This window comes from Podarcis bocagei, assembly GCF_964188305.1.
Source record: "Podarcis bocagei genome assembly, chromosome: 15".
Taxonomy (NCBI): Eukaryota; Metazoa; Chordata; class Lepidosauria; order Squamata; family Lacertidae; genus Podarcis; species Podarcis bocagei.
Genome location: NC_138141.1, coordinates 22,319,439 through 22,343,111, shown reverse-complemented (window position 1 = coordinate 22,343,111; position 23,673 = coordinate 22,319,439). Strand labels below are relative to the sequence as shown.

The 23,673-nt window shown below is 47.1% G+C and overlaps 1 protein-coding gene across 6 annotated transcripts in view; it reads left to right on the top strand.

Annotated features, from left to right (window-relative positions):
* The window catches only part of NECTIN1 (nectin cell adhesion molecule 1), a 202,028-nt gene that overhangs the window by 107,765 nt on the left and 70,590 nt on the right, over positions 1 to 23,673 (top strand). For 5 of the 6 annotated variants that reach the window (XM_081172612.1, XM_081172615.1, XM_081172617.1 and 2 more), the window contains exons 3-6: positions 1,249 to 1,551; positions 2,355 to 2,472; positions 6,453 to 6,482; positions 10,003 to 10,154. In XM_081172612.1, the coding sequence (XP_081028738.1) occupies positions 1,249 to 1,551; positions 2,355 to 2,472; positions 6,453 to 6,482; positions 10,003 to 10,154 (603 nt within the window). The remainder of the gene's footprint in view (positions 1 to 1,248; positions 1,552 to 2,354; positions 2,473 to 6,452; positions 6,483 to 10,002; positions 10,155 to 23,673) is intronic. The other variant, XM_081172614.1, reaches the window with a different exon arrangement.

The following is a 23,673-nucleotide window of genomic DNA, read 5'->3' as shown; positions in this document are numbered from 1 at the left end:
ACAAGAAGTCTCCATTATCAAAGCCCCAAAAGTCTTATGCATGGCTGAAGGTGCAATGGGTAGTTGTCATATTACCAATTTATTGATTAAAGGAGATAAGGTATCTTTATTCTTCGCATTCATCCGTATCAGTCTCTTGGCCACCATTAGAATCCATTTTTGTTGTTAACTTCCATACAATAGGCATATAGTTCAGAAGAATATTCTCCGCTGAAAGTTTTAGCTTTTTTGGTACAGCCATACTTATACAGTCCAGCACGAAGCTTAGGAAGGCATAGACTTTGTTTGGTTAAATATGATAACATTTAGGATGAGTTTCTACAGAATGTAGTAGGCTATTAATATCTACATATGTATTAGGATAATAACATCAAAAATATTCATGTAATAATGTATGGGAGTATACAGTCAAACATCAGCTCCTGAACGCCTCCGTTTTGGAATGTTTCCAGCACACTGGAGATCTTTCATCACAATATTTTCACATTGCTGCATTTGTGTCCAAACCTATAAAGGGCTAGAAACTTGCTTTTTTTTTTTCCTTAAGTGGAGCAACAGGTGAAATGATAGAAGTTGGCAAAATTATGCATGGCATGGGAAAAGTGGACAAAGAAAGATTTTTCTCCCTGTCTCTTAACGCTAGAACTCGTGGGACATCCCACAAAACTGAGCATTGGAAGTTTCAGGGCAGATAAAAGAAAGGACGTTTTTGTGCAGGACATGGTTAAACTATGGAACTCGAGTGAGGAGGAGGAGGAAGGGACGGCCATCAGCTGGCTACAAGCCACGATGGATATACTCTGCCTCCATGGTCCAAGGCAGTAACAATTCTGAATAGCAGTTGGTGGAAAGTCAGAGGTCAGAGGGCTCTTATGTTTGGGTTCTGCATGAGAGTTTCCTGCAGGCCACTGTGAAATCAGGATGCCAAACTAGACGGCCCATTGGCCTGATCCAGCAGTCTCTTCTTACATTCTTACGAAAGGTGGAATTCTGATAAATATTGACACTGCAATAGAGCACAAGGCTTGTGTTCAGTGTCCACAGAATGGTGTTTGGTGTTTGTGTTCTGCAGAAGGCCCGGGAAGCTAGTGTATTCTGATGAATCAGCGAAGTCACTTTGATTTTGAACCCCTTGTATGCCTCAGCAGATTAACCCCAAGGGCTGACCAAACAGCTCACAGCATGCGCTAGTAACCTCACAGACCCTCCCCTCTCGTCTAACCTTCTCGCCTCCTGCCTTCTCCTCAGCCAAACCGACAAACCGGATGAAGGCCACCACAAGCCTGCTCATTGCCAAGGCCGGCATGACGGAGAAGATTGTGGTCGCCACCTGCACCTCCTCCAACGGGAAGCCCCCCAGCACCGTGTCCTGGGAAACCAAGCTGAAAGGGGTGGCGGAATACCAAGAGATCCGCAACCCCAACGGCACCTTCACCGTGGTCAGCCAGTACCGCCTCTTGCCCAGCCGGGAGGCCCATCGGCAGCAACTGACATGCGTGGTCAACTACCAGCTGGACCGCTTCACTGACAGCATGACCCTCAACGTGCTGTGTAAGTGAGAGAGGCAGGGAGGCCGGCCTGGCAAGAGGTTCCTGCATTGCAGAGGGTTAGACTAGATGACTCTTGCGGTCCCTTCCAGCTCTATAAATCTGAGATGCTGTTGTTCGTTCTCCAGCAGCGGAGCTGGTATCTTGAAGAGGCTTGTGGTCCCTGAGACTTTTGACTTTCCCTGGGCAGAACAGGGGTGGATTTGGGTGTGGGGGAGCAGTTGTAGGGCATTTTTTTTTAAAAAAGGCAGGGTTCCTCTGTGAGAATGAATGAGTGAAGGTGTAACTGCAGCCCTGAACATGTGGAGAGGGCTTTCTCCCACCCCACCCCGGGTTACCATCTATAATGCAGAGAAAAGTCCAAATCATATTTGTTTGTTGTATTCATGGCCAACCATTTCTCCCAAGGAATTCAAGGTGGCGTTCATGGTTCTCCCAGTCTTTCATTTAATCCCTACAACAACCCTGTGGGGTAGGCTAGGCTGAGAGGCATTGACTGGCCCTAGGTCAGGGCCAAGGGGGGATTTGAACCCTGGTCTCCCAAATCATAGCCCAACAGCTTAACCACTGCACCACACTAGATCTGCAGCACGCCCCAGAGCTGAGCTATGAGACAAAGGTGAGCCAGAGTGAATATTAATGGCCTTTTGTCCCCCTCCCTCATCCACATCTTTGTACCTCTCTTTTCATCCCTCTCTCCTTTCTTCTCTTCCGCTCTCCCTTCCTCTCCTCTCCTCTCCTCTCTCACCTGCCTGCCCTTCACAACTCCCTCCCGTTCTGCTGTCATTCCTGTTCCTCTCCTCGCAGACGAGCCCGAAGTGAGGATCGATGGCTTTGATGGCAACTGGTACCTCAACCGGAAAGATGTGAAGCTGACATGTATCTCTGATGCCAACCCTCCTGCCACCTCATACCAGTGGAAGCTGTAAGTAGCCGCCTACAGGGTTCCTTTTGACTTGACTTCCCTCTAACTCCAAATGCAGAGTGATCCTCGATTGGGCAAGAGGGAGACTTCTTTCTGCTGAGAGTGTCGCACCTTTGCTCCCAAATCCTACAGAACTGGTGGGATGGTTAGTGTGGAACTAGGCAGTACCGCTCCAGGTTTTGCAGATTATGAAAATGTGTTTTGTGTGTGACCTAACTGAGTTATCTCCTATACTGGCCAAATGCCTGACATGTACAAAGCTGTCATATCAAGAAAGAAGCAGATTAGCATAGCCTTCTCCCTGAAGTGCTGCTTTACTTTGTGTAAGCATTTTTTTTAATTCATTCATTCATTTATATTCCTTCATGTGAGCCCCCATGCCAACAATACCCCCATGAGTGCCTTGCCCATAGAAACTAGCATATCAAGGAAGTGGCAGTCTAGCCTAGCCTTCTCCCTGATGTGCTGCTTTACTCCTTGCAAGCATTTCATTTCATTCATTCATTCATTCATACCCCTTCATGTCAGTCCCCATGTCCAGTCTGAATTAATGCAGCCCAAACGCCTCAGATAAATCCAGGCCTGGCTGTGACAGGCCATGATGATTTGACCTGTGCTAAGTCACCCCTTCCAAAATAACAACAAAAATGACATTAAACCCTTGTGGCCACAGGAAAACCCACCTGAACACACCAGATTTCAAGCAGCAACTGCATATATGCCATACGAGTGGACAGAAAGTAGATCAGGACCTACCATTCAACCACTGGATTATTTGTTGCAGATTGACACACATTCCTGACTCAAAATCACTTAACAATAGCAATGAGAGACAACAGAGCACCCCCCCCCCAAAAAAAAAGATTGTGAGAATCTCTGTTTCAGTAGCTCTGATGCAGATGTGTGCTTGCAGAAGCAAGTCACCCCACCCCAGTCACTGCGTCTGCTCTCAGACGCTGTTATGCAGCTGGGTTTGGTTGGTGTCCCCCAAAGTCCTAGTAATATGGTACATCCCACAAGCCTTTCCATGTGACATCCTCAGGTGCCCCTGGCTCCCCCCCCCCCACTCCCCCGGCACTCTTCTCTTTATATAATGCTCCTTCATCTTTTGTTCTGTAATGAAGGCTCTGCTGAGGAGGTCAGTTTCCACCTAGATGAGCATCCCTGACTGGGCATATGTGGAGAGGAAAAGGCTGCTGTGTGTGTGTGTGTGTGTGTGTGTGTGTGTGTGTGTGTGTTATAGGCAAGGCAGATTTGATCAGCAGCCGGGTGACTCACAAGCCTGATCACCTGGGATGACCCAGATGGAGCCAGGCAGGCGAGTAGATGGCCTAGTTCTCACAAACAGCAGAGTAGGAGGTAATCCTATGTCTGGACTGTACAGATTCTAGCTGCAGCTTGCAGCTTGCAGCTTGCAGGACTCCTCTGGCTCCTCCATTAAAAAAAAGGGGGAAATCCACCATATATAAAAAGCTAGCATGCCAGAGGAGAAGGGCTACGGCCTAGCCTTCTCACTGACATACAAAATTTCCATGTGCAGGGGTTGTTTTTTTGCTTGTTTGCTTCTTGTTTAAATGCAGTCATATGACCTCCCACGTGCAGTCGGAAGTGGGTACAGTCTAGGGCTGGGTCAGAAGGCAGATCAAGATCAACTGGTAGTAGAGATCTACTGACTTGCAGTAGATTAGCAAGGATTTCCTGACCCACTGTTTTCCAGTTGGCTAAAAACCATTTCCACCACCCTCAGTGAGGCAGCTGAAAACAACAGTCAGAGGAAAACCAGGAGTGGATTTTTGGTTTGGAAGGGCTGGTACTGATCATGCATTTCTGGACTGTGCATCTGCACCAGAGACAACTCACAGCCTGTGTCCACCTGCTTGAGCCATTGTTTTACACCTAACTCCAATTGGTGGACCTTGGGGGTTCTAGTAAAAAAAATAGCCTGCTGACCCCTGCTAGCCTAGGCATAGGTTGGCCACCATCTGTTGCAAAGGAACTCTCTTAAAAGCTCAGATTGACATTCAGCTGCCGTTTCCCTCTTGGCCCCTACCACAAATTTATTTAGGGTATTTTTTAGTTATTTCATAGAATTTATATACCAGTTGATTGTAGGGGAAAAAAACTCAAAGTGGTTTACAAAAAAGATGAAACAATAAAATCGTTGCTAAAAAAATTACAACCATAATTTAGTTAAAGTTAAGACCACAATAGAATATAATAGAATAATAGAATATAATAGAATAATAGAATAGACTCAATACCCAAGGGGTATTTGAAGGGGAAAAGACAGTGACCACCAACCAATGGGGTTCTCCTCCACTCCCCCCAAAAAACTAGACTGCCTCCTGCAGCCTGTGTTATTGTTGTCATTTTGAAGGGGTGAGTTTTGGCCCAGACTTGCAAATACTTTCCACCTGTGTTTTAAGTACAGCTGTGCTAGAGTGCAGAAGAAGCTGCTTTCCACTCACCCACCCAATTGGCATGTGTTTCTCTTTGCTCAGGAAAGGGTTCGTCACTTATCCCTGTGTTCATCCTGGTCTTATGGGCTCCCTTAAAAAGCATTTTTGATCAACAGAGCCTAGACGAATCACTGCCTTGACTAATAAGCAATGCTGCTAGTTCTTCCCCTTCCAGGTCCCATTGTTTCAGTGGAATGGATTCAACCTCTTTCAGAGTTCCCTTTTTTTTTTTTTTTGCTGAATAAAATAAAAGATCAAGGCATGGACCAAAGCCACTGGGAAGAGAGAAGGATCAATGCAGATAGAATGAGAGAGAGCAAGAGAGAAATTGCTAAAATGAGACAAAGAAAATCCTGATAGTATGGCAATCGGTGTAGACCCCTGAGCAAAGCTGTTATAAATGCAGACAGGGTCTCGCTTTCTGTGCTAACTGCAATTCCCCAGTCAAGCACAGGGGAAGTCCCCAAAAAAGCGCATGGCAATTGTCAAAGCTCAAAGTAGCCAGTGCATGAACTAATGTAAAATGCTGTATTTTTCGCTCTATAGGACGCACCCGACAATAAGACGCACCTAGTTTTTTTTTGGGGGGGGGAGGAAACAAGAAGAAGAAAATTCTGAACCCCAGAAGCCAGAACAGCAAGAGGGATCTGGCTTCTGGGATAGCCTCTTGCTGTTCTGGCTTCAGGGACAGCCTGTGAAGCCTCCGCAGGGCAGAGGGGTGCCCGGCGGAGGCTTTGCGCCGCTTACCCCAAGCTAGAACAGCGAGACAGAGCGCTGCACAGCGCTCCGTCTCCCTGTTCTGGTTTTGGGCTTAGCCACGCAGCCTTCATTCGCTCCATAAGATGCACACACATTTTCCCTTACTTTTTAGAAGGGAAAAAGTGAGTCCTATAGAGCAGTGTTCCCCAATCTTGGGCCTCCAGCTGTTTTTGGACTACAACTCCCATCATGCCTCGCTAGCAAGACCAGTGGTCAAGGATGATGGGAATTGTAGTCCAAAAGCAGCTGGAGGCCCAAGGTTGGGGAACACTGCTATAGAGCGAAAAATACGGTAGTTCTGAATATTAAGTGATGGAGGAGAGGTGGCTCCAGCGCAGGAAGAGAAGTGAGAGAAAGAGAGATTAAATATATTAGAGTTGGGGGCATGGAGGGTGAAGGACTGTGAGACAGGCTTAGAAAGCGGGGGAAATATAGGTGTGATGGGAAACGGGGAGGGGTGAATGTCCCACAAGTGTGAATAGCTGTGAGGCATCTTCAAGGGGTGAACCTGAGAACATTCTGCTCATGGAAGATGGTGCATTGCTTGGCTACAAATTCATTTATAAGCCAGCATGGGTACTATCCCAATATGGAGATGTTAAAACTGGCAGCCAAATGGTAGAAAGTATAAGTCATGGGGGTAGGGGAAAGGTTTTGTGGCCAAAATAGGGGTGGGATGGGCTAACTCCCTCTTTTCTCATTTGTCTGCTGCAGAGTAATAATAATCAAAGCTTTACCAAAGTGTTCCTTTTTTTCTTTCAGGGTCCCATTGCCTAACGTAGGTAGGAATAGGTGAGCAGGCCATCACATTTCCTATGGACTAGTAACTTGTGGGCTTCTTTGCACGACTGATGCTGGGCATCTTCTGCCCTTTAGCCATTCAGAATTTGACTCTGATCTTCCCTTTCGCTCTGCACAGAAGTGCGCCCTCATCTTTCAAGAGTTGCGCAACACACTTGATGGATAAGGCTGTCATGGCTTGGCTTGGGTTATAAACGCCTCTGTCATCTCTGGGTCTTTAACTATATAGAGCTTTGCTTTTATGCATGCTAACGTAGTCATAGACAAAATTCTAACCTTTCCTGTTTATATACTACTTGCGGATTGTTGTTAGAGCTTCGGAGGGGAAGGCGAGGATAGGAGAATTTCCTGTATTGTCAATAGGAATTTGCATTCTACTAAATTGCTCCATTGGTCCAAGGCTGCCTACTCTGACTGGCAGTGGTTCTTGCAGGTCTTGGGCAGAGAGAGGTGCTTGCCACCATCAGCTACCTGGGATTTTTCTGGGGCTGAATCTGGCTCCTTATACACGCAAAACATGCCGCTGAGCTTTTGGGTGATCCAATTACTTTAGCTAAAGCAATTGCTTCACCTTGTACTGGTAATTAAAAATGAGCAAGCTGCATTATTCTTTCCCTGCATGTATACATGCAGTTATGGTTATGTTTGTTTGTTCCACGACTTTCCAAAACAGTTTGGGATTAATTCATCAATGAGTTGCTGGCATTTGATTCCAGGATAACATTGTGGGGAAACAACAAGAACAACAACAACAACAACAATTCAGTCACCTTCTCTCAAACCATGTGCAATAAAAACAATTAAAAACAACATAGAAAACAATAGCAGATAAATTTTAAAACAATACAAAATGGACACCCTTGGCAAAGACCCATTCACCCAGCTGAGAAAACCCATCAGAACAAAAACGCCTCCAGTTGTTTCTGGAAAATGCAGAGAGTGGCCGCCTGTCGTATGTCGACAGGGATGCCGTTCCACAGAACAGGGGCAAAGGAACTAAAAGCCTTGCTCTGAGTTGCCATGTTTTATTGCTTGATAGGTTGGGGGAAAACCCATCAGGGTAGAGATAAGACTGATTTTGCTAGCATGGAAGTCAGGCAAATTGAAAATATTACTACAGGGTTAAGAAATTGCCACCAGTTGCCAAATTCAGCATCTCAGTTTTTGTTTTTGTTTTTAAATAAATCCAAGTTTCCAGCCCCTGGAAACTTTGTAGGTAGATCTAAAAGAATGTGGCCAGCATTTCCCACTGACGGGACAAGGCATCAGTTTCCAACTGGTGGGGCTTTAGCACCAACTTAGCTCTAAAACCCAGTCTAGCAAAAGCAGAATAAATTATGCAATGAGCACTGTTATAATCTGCATAATTTATTGATGTTGCATACTTTGCAGAATTCAAGCTATTTCCCTGAGATCCCCTCCTCCAAACACACCACCCAGCTCTCTTCTGAGATGTCCATGGCTTGGGAAAAGGCGTCGGGTGGAATATTTAGTGACACAGCATCTTTTTTTAACACAAATGTCCCGGATTTGATCCCCAGCACCTCCAGTTAAACGAATAAATCATCACAATAATTTCTTAAAACTATTGTAAAAGTACAAAGAAGAAAAAAACAGACAGATGGTAAATCTGTCCTATAAAATGATCCACGGTGCCTTGACATAAATTGTCTCCTGACTCAAAGCTTCATTTGACAGGATTGTAGGTGGCCAAACTGGGAAAGACCTCTCTCTGGCGCTCTCTCTCTCTCTCTCTCTCTCTCTCTCTCTCTCAGCACAGGAAACCTTATTGAGAGTCAGAACATTGATGGGCGGGATATTATTATTATTATTATTATTATTATTATTATTATTATTATTAGTCCATCTAACTCAGTGTTGTCTCCAGGGTTCCAAGTTCTGCAGATCTTACCCCATGCCCCTATTGCTCCCAAAATCAAAACCCTGTTTGAAGATGGGGAGGGAGGGGTGCAGGCACAATTGTAAATTCATCTTTCATTTTTATCCCACCCTTCAAGGAACTCATGGTGATATAGATAGTTCCCTGTGACCAAGTTTATCCTCACAACAACCCTGGTAGATAGGCTAGGCCAAGAAAGGATGGCTAACCCAAGGTCATTCTCTGAGCTTTGTGGCTCAAACCCTGCAGCTACTTGGTTGTCATTCCACTACACTGACCACAACCTGCTGCTATTACATCTAAGCCCTTTTCAGGTATTATCCCCCCCCCACACACACACGTGAGGGGCAGTCAGTGAACACGAACTCACTCACTCCATGTAAAAAAATTCCTTCCAGTAGCACCTTAAAGACCAACTAAGTTAGTTCTTGGTATGAGCTTTCGTGTGCATGCACACTTCTTCAGATACACTGAAACAGAAGTTGCCAGATCCTTCTATATAGTGAGAAGGTGGGGAGGGGTATTACTCAGAAGGGTGGTGGGAATGGGAGATTGGCAGATAGCTGAGATGAGCCTGTTGACGACTCTTAACGACTGTAATAGGTCTTACAGGAAAAGGCAAGGGGTGAGAAGGTGAGAAATGGCTTAGTCATGTATACTGAGATAAGAATCCAATGTCTCTGATCAGACCAGGTCTCTCTGTTCAGACCAGTCTATTTCTGAAATTCCTTTGTAGTAAAACAGCTACTTTGAGATCTTGTATAGAATGTCCTGGGAGATTGAAGTGTTCTCCTACTGGTTTCTCTGTTTTGTGATTCTTGATGTCAGATTTATGTCCGTTTATTCTTTGGCGTAAGGTTTGGCCTGTTTGTCCAATATAGAGAGCTGAAGGACATCTCAAAGTAGCTGTTTTACTACAAAGGAATTTCAGAAATAGACTGGAAAGAGAAGCTGCTGAATTGCAACTCATTACCAAACTTAAAACCATGGAGAGACCTGGTTTGAACAAAGACATTGGATTCTTATCTCATTATACATGACTAAGCCATTCTTCACCTTCTCACCCCTTGCCTTTTCCTGTAAGACCTATTGCAGTCGTTAAGAGTCGTCAACAGGCTCATCTCAGCTATCTGCCAATCTCCCATTCCCACCACCCTTCTGAGTAATACCCCTCCCCACCTTCTCACTATATAGAAGGATCTGGCAACTTCTGTTTCAGTGTATCTGAAGAAGTGCGCATGCACACGAAAGCTCATACCAAGGACTAACTTAGTTGGTCTTTAAGGTGCTACTGGAAGGAATTTTTTTATTTTGACTATGGCAGACCAACACGGCTACCTACCTGTAACTCACTCCATGTAGTGGGCCTTATTGTATAAGGGCAGTTTTACATACCCTAAAGGAGAGAAGATGTTGGATTTGGAAGGTAGTAGGCAATGAAGGTTTTGGCAAGAAAATTGAGTTGTAGAACAGATGGACTTGAACCTCTACTAGGTGGGCTCAGACAGATGGGCTTGGATAGTCCTATAATAGCTCCAGGGAATTAGCCAGGATTCACTGGCTACAGGAAAGAACTTTCTCCCTAACCGTTTGGCCTTTCTTTTGCGACAGACTGAACGGATCTCTTCCCGACAACGTGGAGGTTCAGAACAGCACATTGTTCTTCAAGGGGCCCGTCACCTACAGCCTGGCAGGGACATACGTCTGCGAGGCCACCAACACCATTGGGACGCGGTCTGGCCAGGTGGAAGTTAACGTGACAGGTAGGAACCCCTTGCCGGAAAGGCAGCCCCTGTTTGCTCAAAGCGCCCGCGTTGTGGGAGGGAAGTGTAAGCAAGTCGCACACCGTTATTTTTCCCCTGCCTCGCTGTCGCTTGACAGATCTCCCACCTCCCACCCTTTCCTCTCAGGGCAGAACCAAGCTGGCGGGGGATCCCCGGTGCTTCTTTCGCCATGCTCAAAGAAGTGCGTCCCAAAGGAAAGCTGTCTTGCTGGAATCACTTGTTTCATCTCCTCTCTTTGCGCTTCCTCCTCCTTTTGTTCACTGGTACTTTGTTCCCCCTTGTTTTCCTTTCTACGTCTGGTTCAAACAAAGCACAAGAGCATCAGAGCTGTGCTCTAAAGTGAAAGAGGCACAAAAGGAGATATAACAAAGGGGTGGCAAAAAAAGAAATGTGTCCCACTGAGGTTGCACTTATTTGCAAAGGACTAAGGAACAGAGGGCATCCGCTATAGAAATTCTCTTGTTTGGTCTCGGTAGGTTTGTTTTGGGGTTATTGGCGTGTGTGGGGATTTTTTCATTTTATTTTAAAGTTCTAAGCAAATTGTCTGTCCATGTTCCCTACCCAGCCCATTTTCTACTTTGTGACTTGTCTGCACTGTTTTTAAATAGTATTGCTTAAACAAGGTCCATGATGAGAAATAATAGAAATGAACAACTCCTCTGAGCTTCAGAAGGAAGTGGTGAGACTGGCAGGCGAGGCATTGAGAAAGTGATGTCATATGACAATGTGAGAAGTTATGAGGGGAGGGGGAATGCTGCAGAATAAGGGAAGATGTTGGGTTGGCCCAGAGGAAATGACGTCTGTTCTTGTTGGTACTGCAAGGAAAGGAAATGACATCACACAGGAATAATCAACCAATGGCAGTATCTGCACCATAAAGGAATAGTTGGGTGATTGGAGAGTAAAGAAACACCATCCATTTCCAATGTCCTTCTGTTTGGTGGCAGAACAGACTTTCAAAGGTTTCCCATCTCCAAGGAATCCCAAAGATTATCCAGATTCCAGGCTTTCCTTTTGCTTCCCAGGCAGTCTGTCCTCTGGCTCATAATGATAAGCTATTATTATTATTATTATTATTATTATTATTATTATTATTATTATTATTATTATTATCATCATCATCATCATCATCATCATCATTATAAAAGACTATATTGTAAGACACATAGAGATTTTTTTTTGTTGGTTTTGAAGCCTCTAGCCTTGATTGGCTGAACTGCCCTGATGTCACAGAGCAGGAAGAAGGCTACCAGGTTGTAGTTGGTTGAGCTTCCGAAATGGGCAGGCCAAGCCTATAGACAGGGCTTTTTTCAGCTGGAACTCACTGAAACTCACTTCCAGCACCTCTCAGGTGGGTGCCATTGCTATTAAAAGAGAACAAGGGGGGCATTTATGGTGAGCTCCAGCATCTCTTTTTTCTAGAAAAATAGCACTGCCTATTGAACAGAAGAATTAGGGGCTTAGGAAAGGAAGGCCAGCCTGAGACGTTGTAGTCGGCCAAGAGTTTCAAGAGGGAGTTGTCCAAAAGAAGTGAGAGAGAAAGGAGAGGGGGGTAGAAAGAAAACCTGAGGGGACAAGGAACAGAGAGGAGAAAGTAGCGCACAGCCAGGTGTTTGAGAGATGAGGAAGGCTGGACTTCACCTCTTGTTTTGAAATAGCCATGTGCAGTTTGCAGCAACAGCTCACTGAGCAGATTGGTCATCCCATAGTCTCTGGTTTCCAATGGCCTTTGAGTCTTATCAATACCAGGGTGCTCAGCAATAAGGGCAAATACAATTTCTTCCACGAAGAAGCTCCCCATTTGACATCCGTCCAAGACAAGTATGATCGTTTTGCAGAGGCTACATGGGGGAACTCTCTGCTGATGGGCCCATGGGGATTCTGTGAGATGGGGCATGTGGTGGGTGAAGAGAGAGAAGGCTGCTTTATTCCCCAGCAGAAATGACACAGAGCTTGCTTGACAACATGCCCAAAACTTCTGGGGCTGATGGCATGGGCGTAGCCAAGATTTTTGTTAGCAAATCAGCAAGAAGATGTTTCCTGGGGTTAGGGGAAAATTTAAGGTGGACTAGGCATCTAGGGTCAGCTCTGACAATTCCTTCCATGTAGCATAAGCAAGGTTTTGGAGTCTCTCTCTGTTGCTTTTTTTAAAGTTTAGACCAGCCTTAGCCAACCTAGTGGCCCCCACATGTCCTTAGACTACAGCTTCCATCATCCCTGGCCAATTGGGCGTTCTGGTTGAGGCTGATGGGAGTTGTAGTCCAAAGCTTCAGGTTGGGGAAGGGCATTTTGTTTTGCTTTTCAAAGACAAGGGAGACTGTGATACAGGTTTCCAAAACGCTGGATGAATTTGCTGGGGATGGGGAGAATTATTATGCATTTATCATAACACTGGGCTATTGAGGTCGGCCGAGGAAGCAGATGGGCAGTGGGCATTCTGTGTGGCGTAGGAAGTGAAAGCGCCAGGCTAGAACCTGTGAGCAGCAGTTCAGAAACCCACTCGGCCATGAAGCTCACTGGAACCTTTATTCTAAATTCAAAATGCTGGTTCAGAACTGAGCCAGTGTGAAATTTATTATTTGCTTTCTTATATTCCTATCCCCCTTTTTTCCTCCATGAAGCTCAAGGTGGCATATGTGACTCTCCCCTCCCAGCTTTCTCCTCACAACAACCCTGTGAGGTAGGTTAACTGGGTCACCTGTTGAGCTTTGTGGCTGAGCAGGACCACAAAATCTGACCTCCTGGGGTCCAGTTCAACACTCCAACCACTACTCCATGCTGTCTTCTCCAGTGGTTTGAGTGTCACAATAGGACCTGAGAGCCTCAGGTTCAAGTCCCCAAATGACCATGAACTTGCTGGGTGACCTTGGGCCAATCTCATGCTCTCACCCTGACCTACCTCACAGGGCTGTTGGTAGGATGAAAGTGAATGGGTGGGAGAACCATATTCACTGCCTTGAGCTCTTGGAGGAAATCTGCAACATTGGTGTAATAATTAACAGGACAGATGAAGTGCTTCATGCCCCGTTTCAGCTACATGTTCTAGATGTGCAGTTAACTTCATGGGTAGCATCCCAAAGTGGTAAGGTAGACTATACCGTTTTTCAGACTTCAGGGGTACCATTCCTGAACTTTCCCTCCCATTAAAAAAATTGCCTGCAAATAAACAAGAACTCTAACAAGTCGTGGCAGTTCCTCTCTCAGCCTTCTCCCTGTGGTACTAATTTTCAAGCTGCAAATTTTGTTGTTTTGTTTTTTAACGTTGGGGAGAACTCATAAATGTGCCCTCCCCACCCATGTCCGCAGTCAGAATGAGCACAGTCCCTTCAGGACTCTTCCACCTCATCCGTCTCCCCTCTCAGAGCAAGCCACAGATGGTTTCTAAAGAGGATTAGACAAAGTTATGGCGGATTGGTCTATCAGTGGGGAAATCTAGCGTTACCCAGGTGGACTGCTTGGCCTTTTCCAGCAGCATGTCCCTACACTTAATTGGTTTAATTGGCAGACTAATTGGCAACAGCGGATTTTTAATCCGCGGGTTGGAAGTTAAGGAGACCTCCTTACTTATTTTTATTTATTTTTCCCCGCAAAAAGGGTTGTTTTCGTTCCGATGCCGTCACAGACGGTGCAAAAGTGCAGCAACTGCGTACAGCAACAAATAGCAGAAACAGTTTTTGTTGTTCTTCAGTTTCAGACCTTTTAAGCGCTCCTTTCAGTGGCGGGGCTTTCGCCTGTATGCAAATCCGCTGCGCGGTTTAATCGGTTGGTTAATGGATGCATCAGTTGAAAAGGCGGGTGATTAATCAATTAACGGCTCTCTTAAGCACGTTGACAGTCTTAATCGGAATAATTGTCGGTAAGGAATTGAGCAAAATGAAATGAAACAAAATGAGTAATAAGCAAAATGCCCCCCCCCCCGCCAGTATGGATTTTGATGCCCTGAACAGGGAGGTGGCGGGCGGGTGGGGAGAGCCCAGGTGGCAAGTAAGGCGGCTGGTCAGGAGCTCCTGCCAGGAGATACCACGTTTGCTGGGATTAGCAGCTGTCTCATTAGACCAGGATACATAAAGCAAAATCCTTGTTAATCATTCATGGCCTCGGAATATGTTTATCCGGCTCTCCCCAAGGGCCGATTAGGCTAGCGATGGAGCAGACTCAGTCAGCCTCTCTGAGGCTATTACAGGTAGATTTGTTTGGGGCTTGCGGGCAATTTAGGCATCATTGGCAGAAAACTCTTTTCTCCCCCAAGAACAGCTTGCCACACATTCAGCTCGAACCACCAAGCAGCCAGACAGTCCCCAGGGGCAGAGGCGACCCTCACAGGGTGATCTGATATCGCCATGGCCGTTCATGGCTCATGCAGTCATTATTTGCTTTTTTCTGCTCTGATCAAAGAGGTTATGTAGGTTTCGGGAGGGCTCCAAAACCTGCGCAACCTGTTCTGTTCAGAAATTATGAAAAAGGCGGGCGGTGGAATTAATGTGCATGAGGAATAGTGCAATGTCTATCATTTTGTTCCTTTACTTCCTCAGATATTCAGCCTTCCCAAATGCACCTACTGTATTTTTTGCTCTATAAGACTCACTTTTTCCCTCCTAAAAAGTAAGGGGAAGTGTGTGTGTGTCTTATGGAGCGAATGCAGGCTGCGCGGCTATCCCAGAAGCCAGTACAGCAAGAGGGATTGCTGCTTTCACTGCGCAGCGATCCCTCTTGCTGTTCTGGCTTCTGAGATTCAGAATATTTTTTTCTTGTTTTCCTCCTCCAAAAACTAGGTGTGTCTTGTGGTCTGGTGCGTCTTATAGAGCGAAAAATACAGTATTTGGGACAGTTGTCTGCCAGACTGATTTATTTATTTTCTTGCAAGGGATATGAATCGTTCTCGTATCTCACGCCATCATCAACATTCTCCTTTTCTATCAAAAAGTTCCCAGAGTGGATTCTACAAGAGAAGGAAAATAGGAATTTCATAGAGAATAAACACTTAGGATTGGCTATGGAAGGCAGCAACTGAAACCATGTTTTGCAGAACTGCATGCAACCCTTAACCTGGAGGGGATTGAGTGGGGCACAAGTGCTGCTCTGAATGGGGCAGACAGTCCCACTGCAAAGGCCTGTAGAAGGCTCCCCAAGTCTTCATTTACTGCTGGCCCTCCAGAAATAGGATGCTCCTGGGGTGATTTGGAGGTAGATTTGAATCTGTGGGACCCCGAGCCTCCTTGTTCCACTAAGGGGCCCTAAGATTGTGCCAAGCTGGAGCTAGCGTCATTCATTCCCCCACCAGCATTCCTAATTGGTTTCAAGGAGTGGATTTAGCTGGGTTGTTCTCAAGAAATCCTTGCCCACCCTAGTTTCCCCCAGACTCTTTTGAACTACCATCAGCCCCAGCCAACACAGCCATCCCCCACTCAGCCCTAGACACATACATCTGGGCAGAGGCTGATGAGAGTCAAAGCCCCCAATGTCCGATGGCTGGTGAAGGTTACTGTAAACAGTCTATTGCAGATGTGATCCACAGTGGCACATAGCATGCACAATTGACTCGATGTTGCAAAGCCTTGCACATCAAGCCTCTGTGCTTTTTATTAACTCCGATCCGGCCATAATGTTCTGAAACCTGCTGCCTCTTTGGCAGCGTCGACAAATGCGTGGTTTTTTGAATCAAGAGCTAGAAGACATGGATCATCATGTTATTTATTACTTGGTTATTTCTTGAATTCCAAAGGAGCCAAGGGCAGCAAACATATCTGCAATAAAACACAAATAAAAGGAAAAGGAAGAAATATGTTTAAGTCATTTTAAAACATCTAAAAAGGCTAAAATGCAATAAACCATGTGTCTGGATAGGACTTCTGAAACAGAAAAGTATTCAGTAAGTGTCAGAATTTCATTACTACCATTATTATTAATTTTCTGATGACCATAGGGCCATCAGACCATAGGGCCATTATTAATTTTCTGATGACCATAGGGCCATTTACAATGATGGCGGCTGCCTAACATCAAAAGGCAATGAGTTCCAAAGGACATGTGCTGCCGCAGTAAAAGTGTCCCTTCTTACAAACTCAGAATGTCCACTGTGTGGCCCTTGCAGAAGTTCCCATTCTGTAGATCGAATTGATCAAATAGGCATATACAGTGGCACCTTGGGTTACAGACGCTTCAGGTTATAGACGCTTCAGGTTACAAACTCCGCTAACCCAGAAATATTACCTCAGGTTAAGAACTTTGCTTCAGGATGAGAACAGAAATTGCACGGTGGCGACGTAGTGGCAGTGGGAGGCCCCATTAGCTAAAGTGGTAGCTCAGGTTAAGAACAGTTTCAGGTTTGAACATACCTCCAGCATGAATTAAGTTCTTAACCCGAGGTACCACTGTACAGATTAAGTACAGCTCTTAAGGGTTTTCTGTACCAATAGTAAGACCTTGAACTCACTGTGTTTCAAACTAAAATGATATTTATTACACTGCCTTGAAATTCCCAGCAAATAGTCATCTATGCAAAACCACAGATGATCCCAGATCGGAGAGCCCTCGGAGAAGGCTGTCTCTGGAGTTTTCATGCTTGCAGTTGATCATAAACAAACACAGTTTCCCACAATGCTCTTCCGCCCTGCAGATTCTCACCCTGCCTTGGGAAGGAAGGAGTGTGTGTGTGTGTGTGTGTGTGTGTGTGCGTGCCTGCCTGCCTGCCTGCCTGCCTGCCTGGGCCAACCCCCTGATGATGAGCTCCCAGCACTGGCTGCAAGCTGGCATTAAGAGTTACAGCACATTAAAAAGATGGATAAGTGGAAGTTTAATATTTTATTCCCACAATCTGTTCACGTAATAGCTTTCTTGGCGTTGCAGGACATTTGTCAGCCGAGGTGAATCCAGGCTGCAAGACGTGCAACTTCATTACGGCCGGCTTGCTTGTGTGTTTGGGGGTGCGGAACGAGGAGGAGAGGCTTAGCGGCACCCACACGTGTCTTTGGAGGGGCTTCCCAAGGATTTGCATGTCGCCCTGCAGGGGAGCACGCTCCACCAAGCATCTGCGGGCGCAGAAGCGCAGGCATGCACAGGGAAGCTTCACGCACGGGCGCACAGATGCAGAATCAGCCAGAGCTACGCAGTTGGAAACGAGGCAGGATCTTCCTCTGCTGCAATCGCACGCGCACCCAGACGTTCAGTTACTCATGTTTCCTCACAGCCCTGTGCAGTAATAAGAATGGAAGATGAGCGCGCGTTGGATCAGGCCAACTAGTCCAGAATCCTCATCTCACTGTGGCCACCCAGATGCTTGTGAAAAACCCATAGATAGGACCTGAGCGTGTGGGCACCAACTGTACCAGCTCCCTTCAGCCCCCCCAATAAAATATTTGAGGAGCCCCCCCCAAAAAAATTGATAGGCATTGCCACTTCACTCATTGTCCCAAGGCAGGTTACAGCAATTAAAATGCAATATTTAAGAGCAATTGAAAACACTATGGGTCCTAAAAATATGTCCAAGCAGGCCAGTGCATATTTTTGCAGCCAGCCTTCATTTATTTATTTTATTTGAGGGGGGCAACCAGATGCCCAGAAAATTGGGCTTGGGGAGAGTTGGGTTCAAGTCCCATTTTAGCTGTAAGGATTCAGAGTAGCCCTGGACCAGTCGTCGTTTCTGAGGCCAGTCCACCTCACAAAACTGTTTTTTTTGGGGGGGGGAGTTGGTGTGAGAGGGGAATAAACTTTCAGCAGCCCTAGGTACCTCCGTTGCTAGGATCGGGTACAGGGCTTATCTGACACCCACACACCCAATATTTTATTAAAGTTGGTGCCCATGCCTGAATGCAACAGCACTCTCCCCTGTGGCTTTTAATTGCATTTAGTTGATTGGCAGTTTAATGCTTACACGCGATTTGGCTGTGGAGTTTTCTCTGAGACACTTTTGGTTCTCGTTCATTGTGCGAGGAGGAAAAGGAAAGGAAACTGCAGGAAAGCGATGGTGCAGTTTCATTCCAGTGACAAGCAAGAGGCTTTGCTTCTGAAAGCTCACAGCAGGCTTCCCCAACCTGGTGCCCTCCAGACATTTGGACTACAACGCCCCAACAGCTGCGCTGGAGAGTTGTAGTTCATCGTGCCTGGTTGTGAGAGGCTTCAGAAAGTTATTTCGCACGAACCTCGGCAACCTCCTGACTAAGAGGTTTCAGTGACACTCGCATTTGTTTTGAAATGAAAATGGATTCTTGGGTTTTTAACCAGAAATCAAACAGGGATGTGCATATCTTTAATCAGACGACAGCTTTAAAGGAGGGCATGTAGGAGACAATGATTGTTGGTGATGAATTAAGCAAGCAAGCAATAGAGAATGAAAAGCGTTCCGGCATAGATGGCGACATCTCTGGATCCAAAGTCAACAATTGGGGGAAATGGGAAGAGGAGAGGGGAGATACGAGGAACAGTGAGAAGGTGCTACCTTCAAATCTCTTATTACCTGTCCCTTTGGGCCCAACTTGAAGGAAAGCAACACATTTCAAATAGGTAAATGGACAAGTAAATCGCACGGTAGCAGAGCACCATCCCAGGCATCCCCCCCCCATTCAGGAGTGAAACTTGACTGCTTTGAAACCTGGCCTCCTAGTCTGCAGGGCAGGGGGGGCAGGATGCCAGCCCCCACCTCAGTCCCCCACAAGGAAGTGCTTGATTGACAAGCAGTAGGTGACCCTGCAGGAAGATTAAATCCTAAGACCCGTCTGGCATCTGTCCCGAAACCTATCGCAGGAGCCTGGAAAGCCGACGGCAGCTGCTGAACCTCTGGGCGAGTCCCCAGTGGTTTCAGAAAGGGACATTGCACATAAACCTACCCTTTCTCTCTTCTTTGGCACAATACCCTACCATAGGGTAGAAAAGGCAGTTTCCTTCTATTATCAGACGAGCCTGCTGGATCAGTCCAATTGAATTGTAGAGTTGGAAAGGAAGCCCCAGGGTCATCTAGTCCAACCCCTTTGCAATGCAGGAATCTCAACTAAAGCATCCATGACTGATGGCCAGCCAGCCAGCATCCTTGTTCTCACAGTGGCCAACCAGGTAGAGAACTCTTCCGCATTATTTCCTCTAAACATGGAAGCAGAGCCCAGAGCCATTGTGGCTAGTAGCCATTGAGAGCTCTCTCCTCCATAAATTTGTCTAATCCCTGCCTCCTGCGGGAGTGAGTTCCATAGTTCTTGCAGAAGAAGGACTTTCGTTGTCCTGAACCTTCCAGTGGTTTGGTGTGCCAGAAGGCTGGGAAGGGGCAATAGCTGAGTGATACAGCACCTGCCTTGCCTTGCCTGCAGAAGATCCCAGGTTGAAACCTTAATGGCATCACCACAGGGGAGATGAAAAGGATTCCCTGTCTGAAACCTCAGCAGAGTCACTTCCAGTCTGTGTAGACAAAACTGAGATCAGTGGTCTTGACTCAGCATAAGCCCACAGACTATGCCCCTATGGGCTGGGTAGCCACAAGCCACAAATCCAGTCCAGAGTTTCATTGAAGCTTGTCTCCACCCACTTTTAGAATCATATCCTGATGAGCATCATAGTGGAGAAAGGATCCATGCTTAGCCCATTCCCTAAACACTCCACTCCAGGCTTTGCAACTTGCTGCAGGAAGAGGTGGTAGAATTAAGGTAGTGTCATGTAGCTTTCGCCAACCCTCCAGAGGGTGTTGAACTACAACTCTCATCATGCCTGGCCATTGGGGAAGGCTAGAATAGCAGCTGGATGTAAAGATAAAGGTAAAGGGACCCCAGACCATTAGGTCCAGCCGCAGACGACTCTGGGGCTGTGGCGCTCATCTCGCTCTATAGGCCGAGGGAGCTGGCGTACAGCTTCTGAGTCATGTGGCCAGCATGACTAAGCCGCTCCTGGCGAACCAGAGCAGCGCACGGAAACGCCATTAACCTTCCCGCTGGAGCGTTACCTATTTATCTACTTGCACTTTGACATGCTTTCGAACTGCTAGATTGGCAGGAGCAGGGGCCGAGCAACGGGAGCTCACCCCGTCGCAGAGATTTGAACCGCCGGCTTTCTGATCTGCAAGCCCTAGGCTCTGTGGTTTAAGCCACAGCACCACCCGCGTCCCGCAGACGGATGTACTGGTAGCCAAATGGGAACTCTGGCATTTGTATGTAATATGGTTGAAAGAGGGGTGGGAGAATGAGGAGCTTTTACCATTCAAAAGCTCTCTCCTTATGCTCAGGACGTGTGACTTCAAATACGACTCTGCGAAGTTCTAATGAGAGAAGCAGCCCCTGAGATTCTGTGGCAGAAAGGGAATCTAGAAACTTGACAAATGGAAGGTCTCCCTCCAACCTCTGTTGCGTCCTGGAAAACGACGGCATGGCGTCCCTCCGCAAATAATCAGTGTGAGAGTTATTAATTTGGTGTGCTGTGTTTCCATCTTCGTGGGAAGAGAGGGGAGGCCCTCTCTGGGCATCTTTTGCTGCCATGGCCCCTCCAGCTGTCTGTCAGCAACAGGTGGGACCCACTCAGTGCCAGCCTTTCCTGGAAAGGATCCTACTAACCTCCTTGCCCAGAAGAGGAGAATCCCCGACTCCCGTGCAGGCCCCTGTTCGCACTCATCGCTCTTTCCTAAATAAGTCCCCCATTGTCTTTCCCTTTGGCGGGATCAAAGAAACGCAGCAGCCTCGGCCCCGTTCCAGAGTGAAACCCAAAGCGATCCCTCTATTCTCTTTGCTTCCAGCTGCTGCCCCAGGAGATAGAGCCATTGGCAGCAGGACAGGAAGCCTTGCCTGAATGCAACAGCTGTCAGAGCAAAACGAGGAGGGGGTGGAATCCGAGGTAGCCGCTTTTCATGCCCCTGCCCGCTGTTTTAATGGGGGGGAGGACAAAAGAGGTTTATACGCCACCAAAGGGGGAGGAGAAGTGTGATGGATTCTCTTTAAACCGCTCCCCACCCTCTGCCTGCTTCCTATGTCATGGCAGGGCTTTAATCCTCTCCAGATTGTTTTCCTCCTAATGGGGTTTTCAGATGCAGCAACAGACTCCCACCCCCAGTGCAGATTTGCAGCGAGACTGGGCCCCTTGGAGGCAAGGGGTGTCCCCAGGATTTCTGAGGCTGGCACAACCATTTTGCAAGGGCCTGTCCGAGCCATTTTGGTGCCAGAGATGGGGAGCCCCAACATCAGACATGCACACCCATTCATTGGCTTGGGGGCCCAATGCACCAGGAAGCGAATGATCCTGCAGAGTGGGCTAAAGGGCTGAATGGTCAGACAACAGTCTTGGGTAGCTTCTTAGATTTAGACATCACCAGCGGGAGAGAGCGCTCAGGTCTTTTATGCAGGCTTCCCAAAGGCATCTGGTTGGAGAGCAAGATGCTGGACTCAAACATAAGAAGAGTCTTGCTGGATCAGGCGAGTGGCCCAGCTAGTCCAGGATGTTGGGCTTTGGCCAGTTATATTCTGCAGTGGTGCAGCATGTGGTGTGTGTTTTCTACCGCTGTGCAATGTGCAAAACGAACCACACAGGACAGACGGTGCAGGCGAGACGCCTGAGTGAGGGAATCTGGAATGATCCCTGCGGAAAGGATAAGTTATTCATCAGCAGCAGAGGTCAACTTTGGGCCAGCAGAGCTGGGTGGAAAGATGACACTGATGTGGGATTGGAGGTGGGAGTGGTGGGGGAGTCAAAAGCTTGTATGCCACTGTGTTCTCTTCATAGTTGACCCATTGAAATTAATGAACCTTAGTTAGATACAACCAGGGCTTTCTTTCGGCCAGAAATCGATGAAGCTCAGTTCTGGCACCTCTGAAGCGGAGGCATTCATGGTGAGTTCCGGCAACTCTTCAAAGTCACCCATCAACTTCAGTGGGTCTTCTTTGAGTAGAACTAGCATTGGATGTAACCCCGAATCTTTTGTCTTTTGGTGGAGCTGGTTGAGAAAAAGCCAGTTAGGAAGAGCTGAGGTCCCAGGTAATTTTGGAGCATGCAAACAGAGGTCATAGTCCAATGGGGTTGCAGGTGAGAATGCTCCTAATTCTAGAGTTAGATGTAATCTGGCCTTCAAGAAGAGGCAATGTTGTGTAATGTAGCATTCAAAGTGTTGGACTATGACAGGAGTGGAGAACCTCAGGCTGTCTTCCTTGCCTCTGGATTTTGCGTGGCTGAAATGGAGCCTGTTGCAGAAAGTTAAGAGTCACGGCCATAGCTCTGCCCACTTTTGGCCTTGCCTCCACACGCTGTTGCCTCTGTCCCCACTTGCCACTAGAAGGCATGCAGGCCTCAGGCTGGAAGAAGAAAAAGGCTCCCCATCACTGTTTGGCAGGGGACAAATCATTGCAATTCCACATGTCTTCCCAACCCTGTTGCAACCTGGCATCTCATTGAGGTTTCTGAACATCTCCGTGCAGTCAGACAATGTGAAATGTTCCTAGTATGGCTGGCTTGGGAGAGGGAAGGTTGAGATACAGGCTGAGGATCTTCTGAGCTTCAAAGGGAATCCCAACGGTTTGGGATGACGCTGTTTGAAGAGGATCTCCCTGTCGTTAGGGGATCTCACAGGAAAAGCAACCCTGGCTTGGAGCTTGTTTCTTGGACAGAAAGGGAGGAAGGAAGGCCTCCTCCACAAAGGATGTTTGCAGAGGGCAAAGGGGGCTGCAAGGAATCTCAAAATGCTCTTGAAAGTCGCCTCCCCACCAAGAATCTGGGGCGCAGAGCTGGTCTCTACCGCCACCAAGTGGCGGTGTCGTGAACGTTCCTTTTCATTATCCCTTCCATAAGATGGTTGTCCCTTTCTCTCTCTCAAAAAAAAAAAAAAACAAACCCCTTCCCTTCTTTTCTACTTCTGGTTCCCCTTTTGCTCTTCCTCCTACTCTGATTGGTATTTCCCCCACAAAACTGGGTTTCCTGGGCTTGTAGCCAACTCGGTTCCGCTTGGAGAAAACCCATTCAAATGAACTACTCTAACGTAGTCAAGGGCCCTACTCTGAGTAGGACTAGCCCTGGATTGAACCCACGGTCTCCCAAAGTCATTGAACAGTGAGCTGTGCGAGGTTGCCAAATTTCTAACCAGCCGCTGCTCCTCTGCCCCTAAGCGGAACCCTACCTTGAGTGCAACACCACCCAGCCATTTAGCAGGCAAGGCTTTCTGTGCGATAGGAAAGGAATAGGAAACATCCCTGTGTGTCAAGCCTTATATTTCAAGCCCAGTAAAAGAGAAAAAGACAACTTGGAGGCAAAGGATAAATTTGGGGGGGGGGGAGCAGGGAAGCTTTGAGAGAAGCAGAGAGACTGGATGCAAATGCTGGAAACTATAATCTCTCTCTCCCCACCCCCCCTCCGGCCCACCCCTAACCACAATTCACCTTGCAGGCGGCATTGGGGAAAGAGAGATCTGTGGAAGTGTCATGGCAACGGGGTGTCACAGGGGCGGGCACACAAGTGCCGGGGGATTGTGTGAAAACAAACGGCATCTTGCTATTTTGCTACTGAATTGTTAATAATGGGAAGTGTGGCATGGCAGCGGGGGGTGATGGGT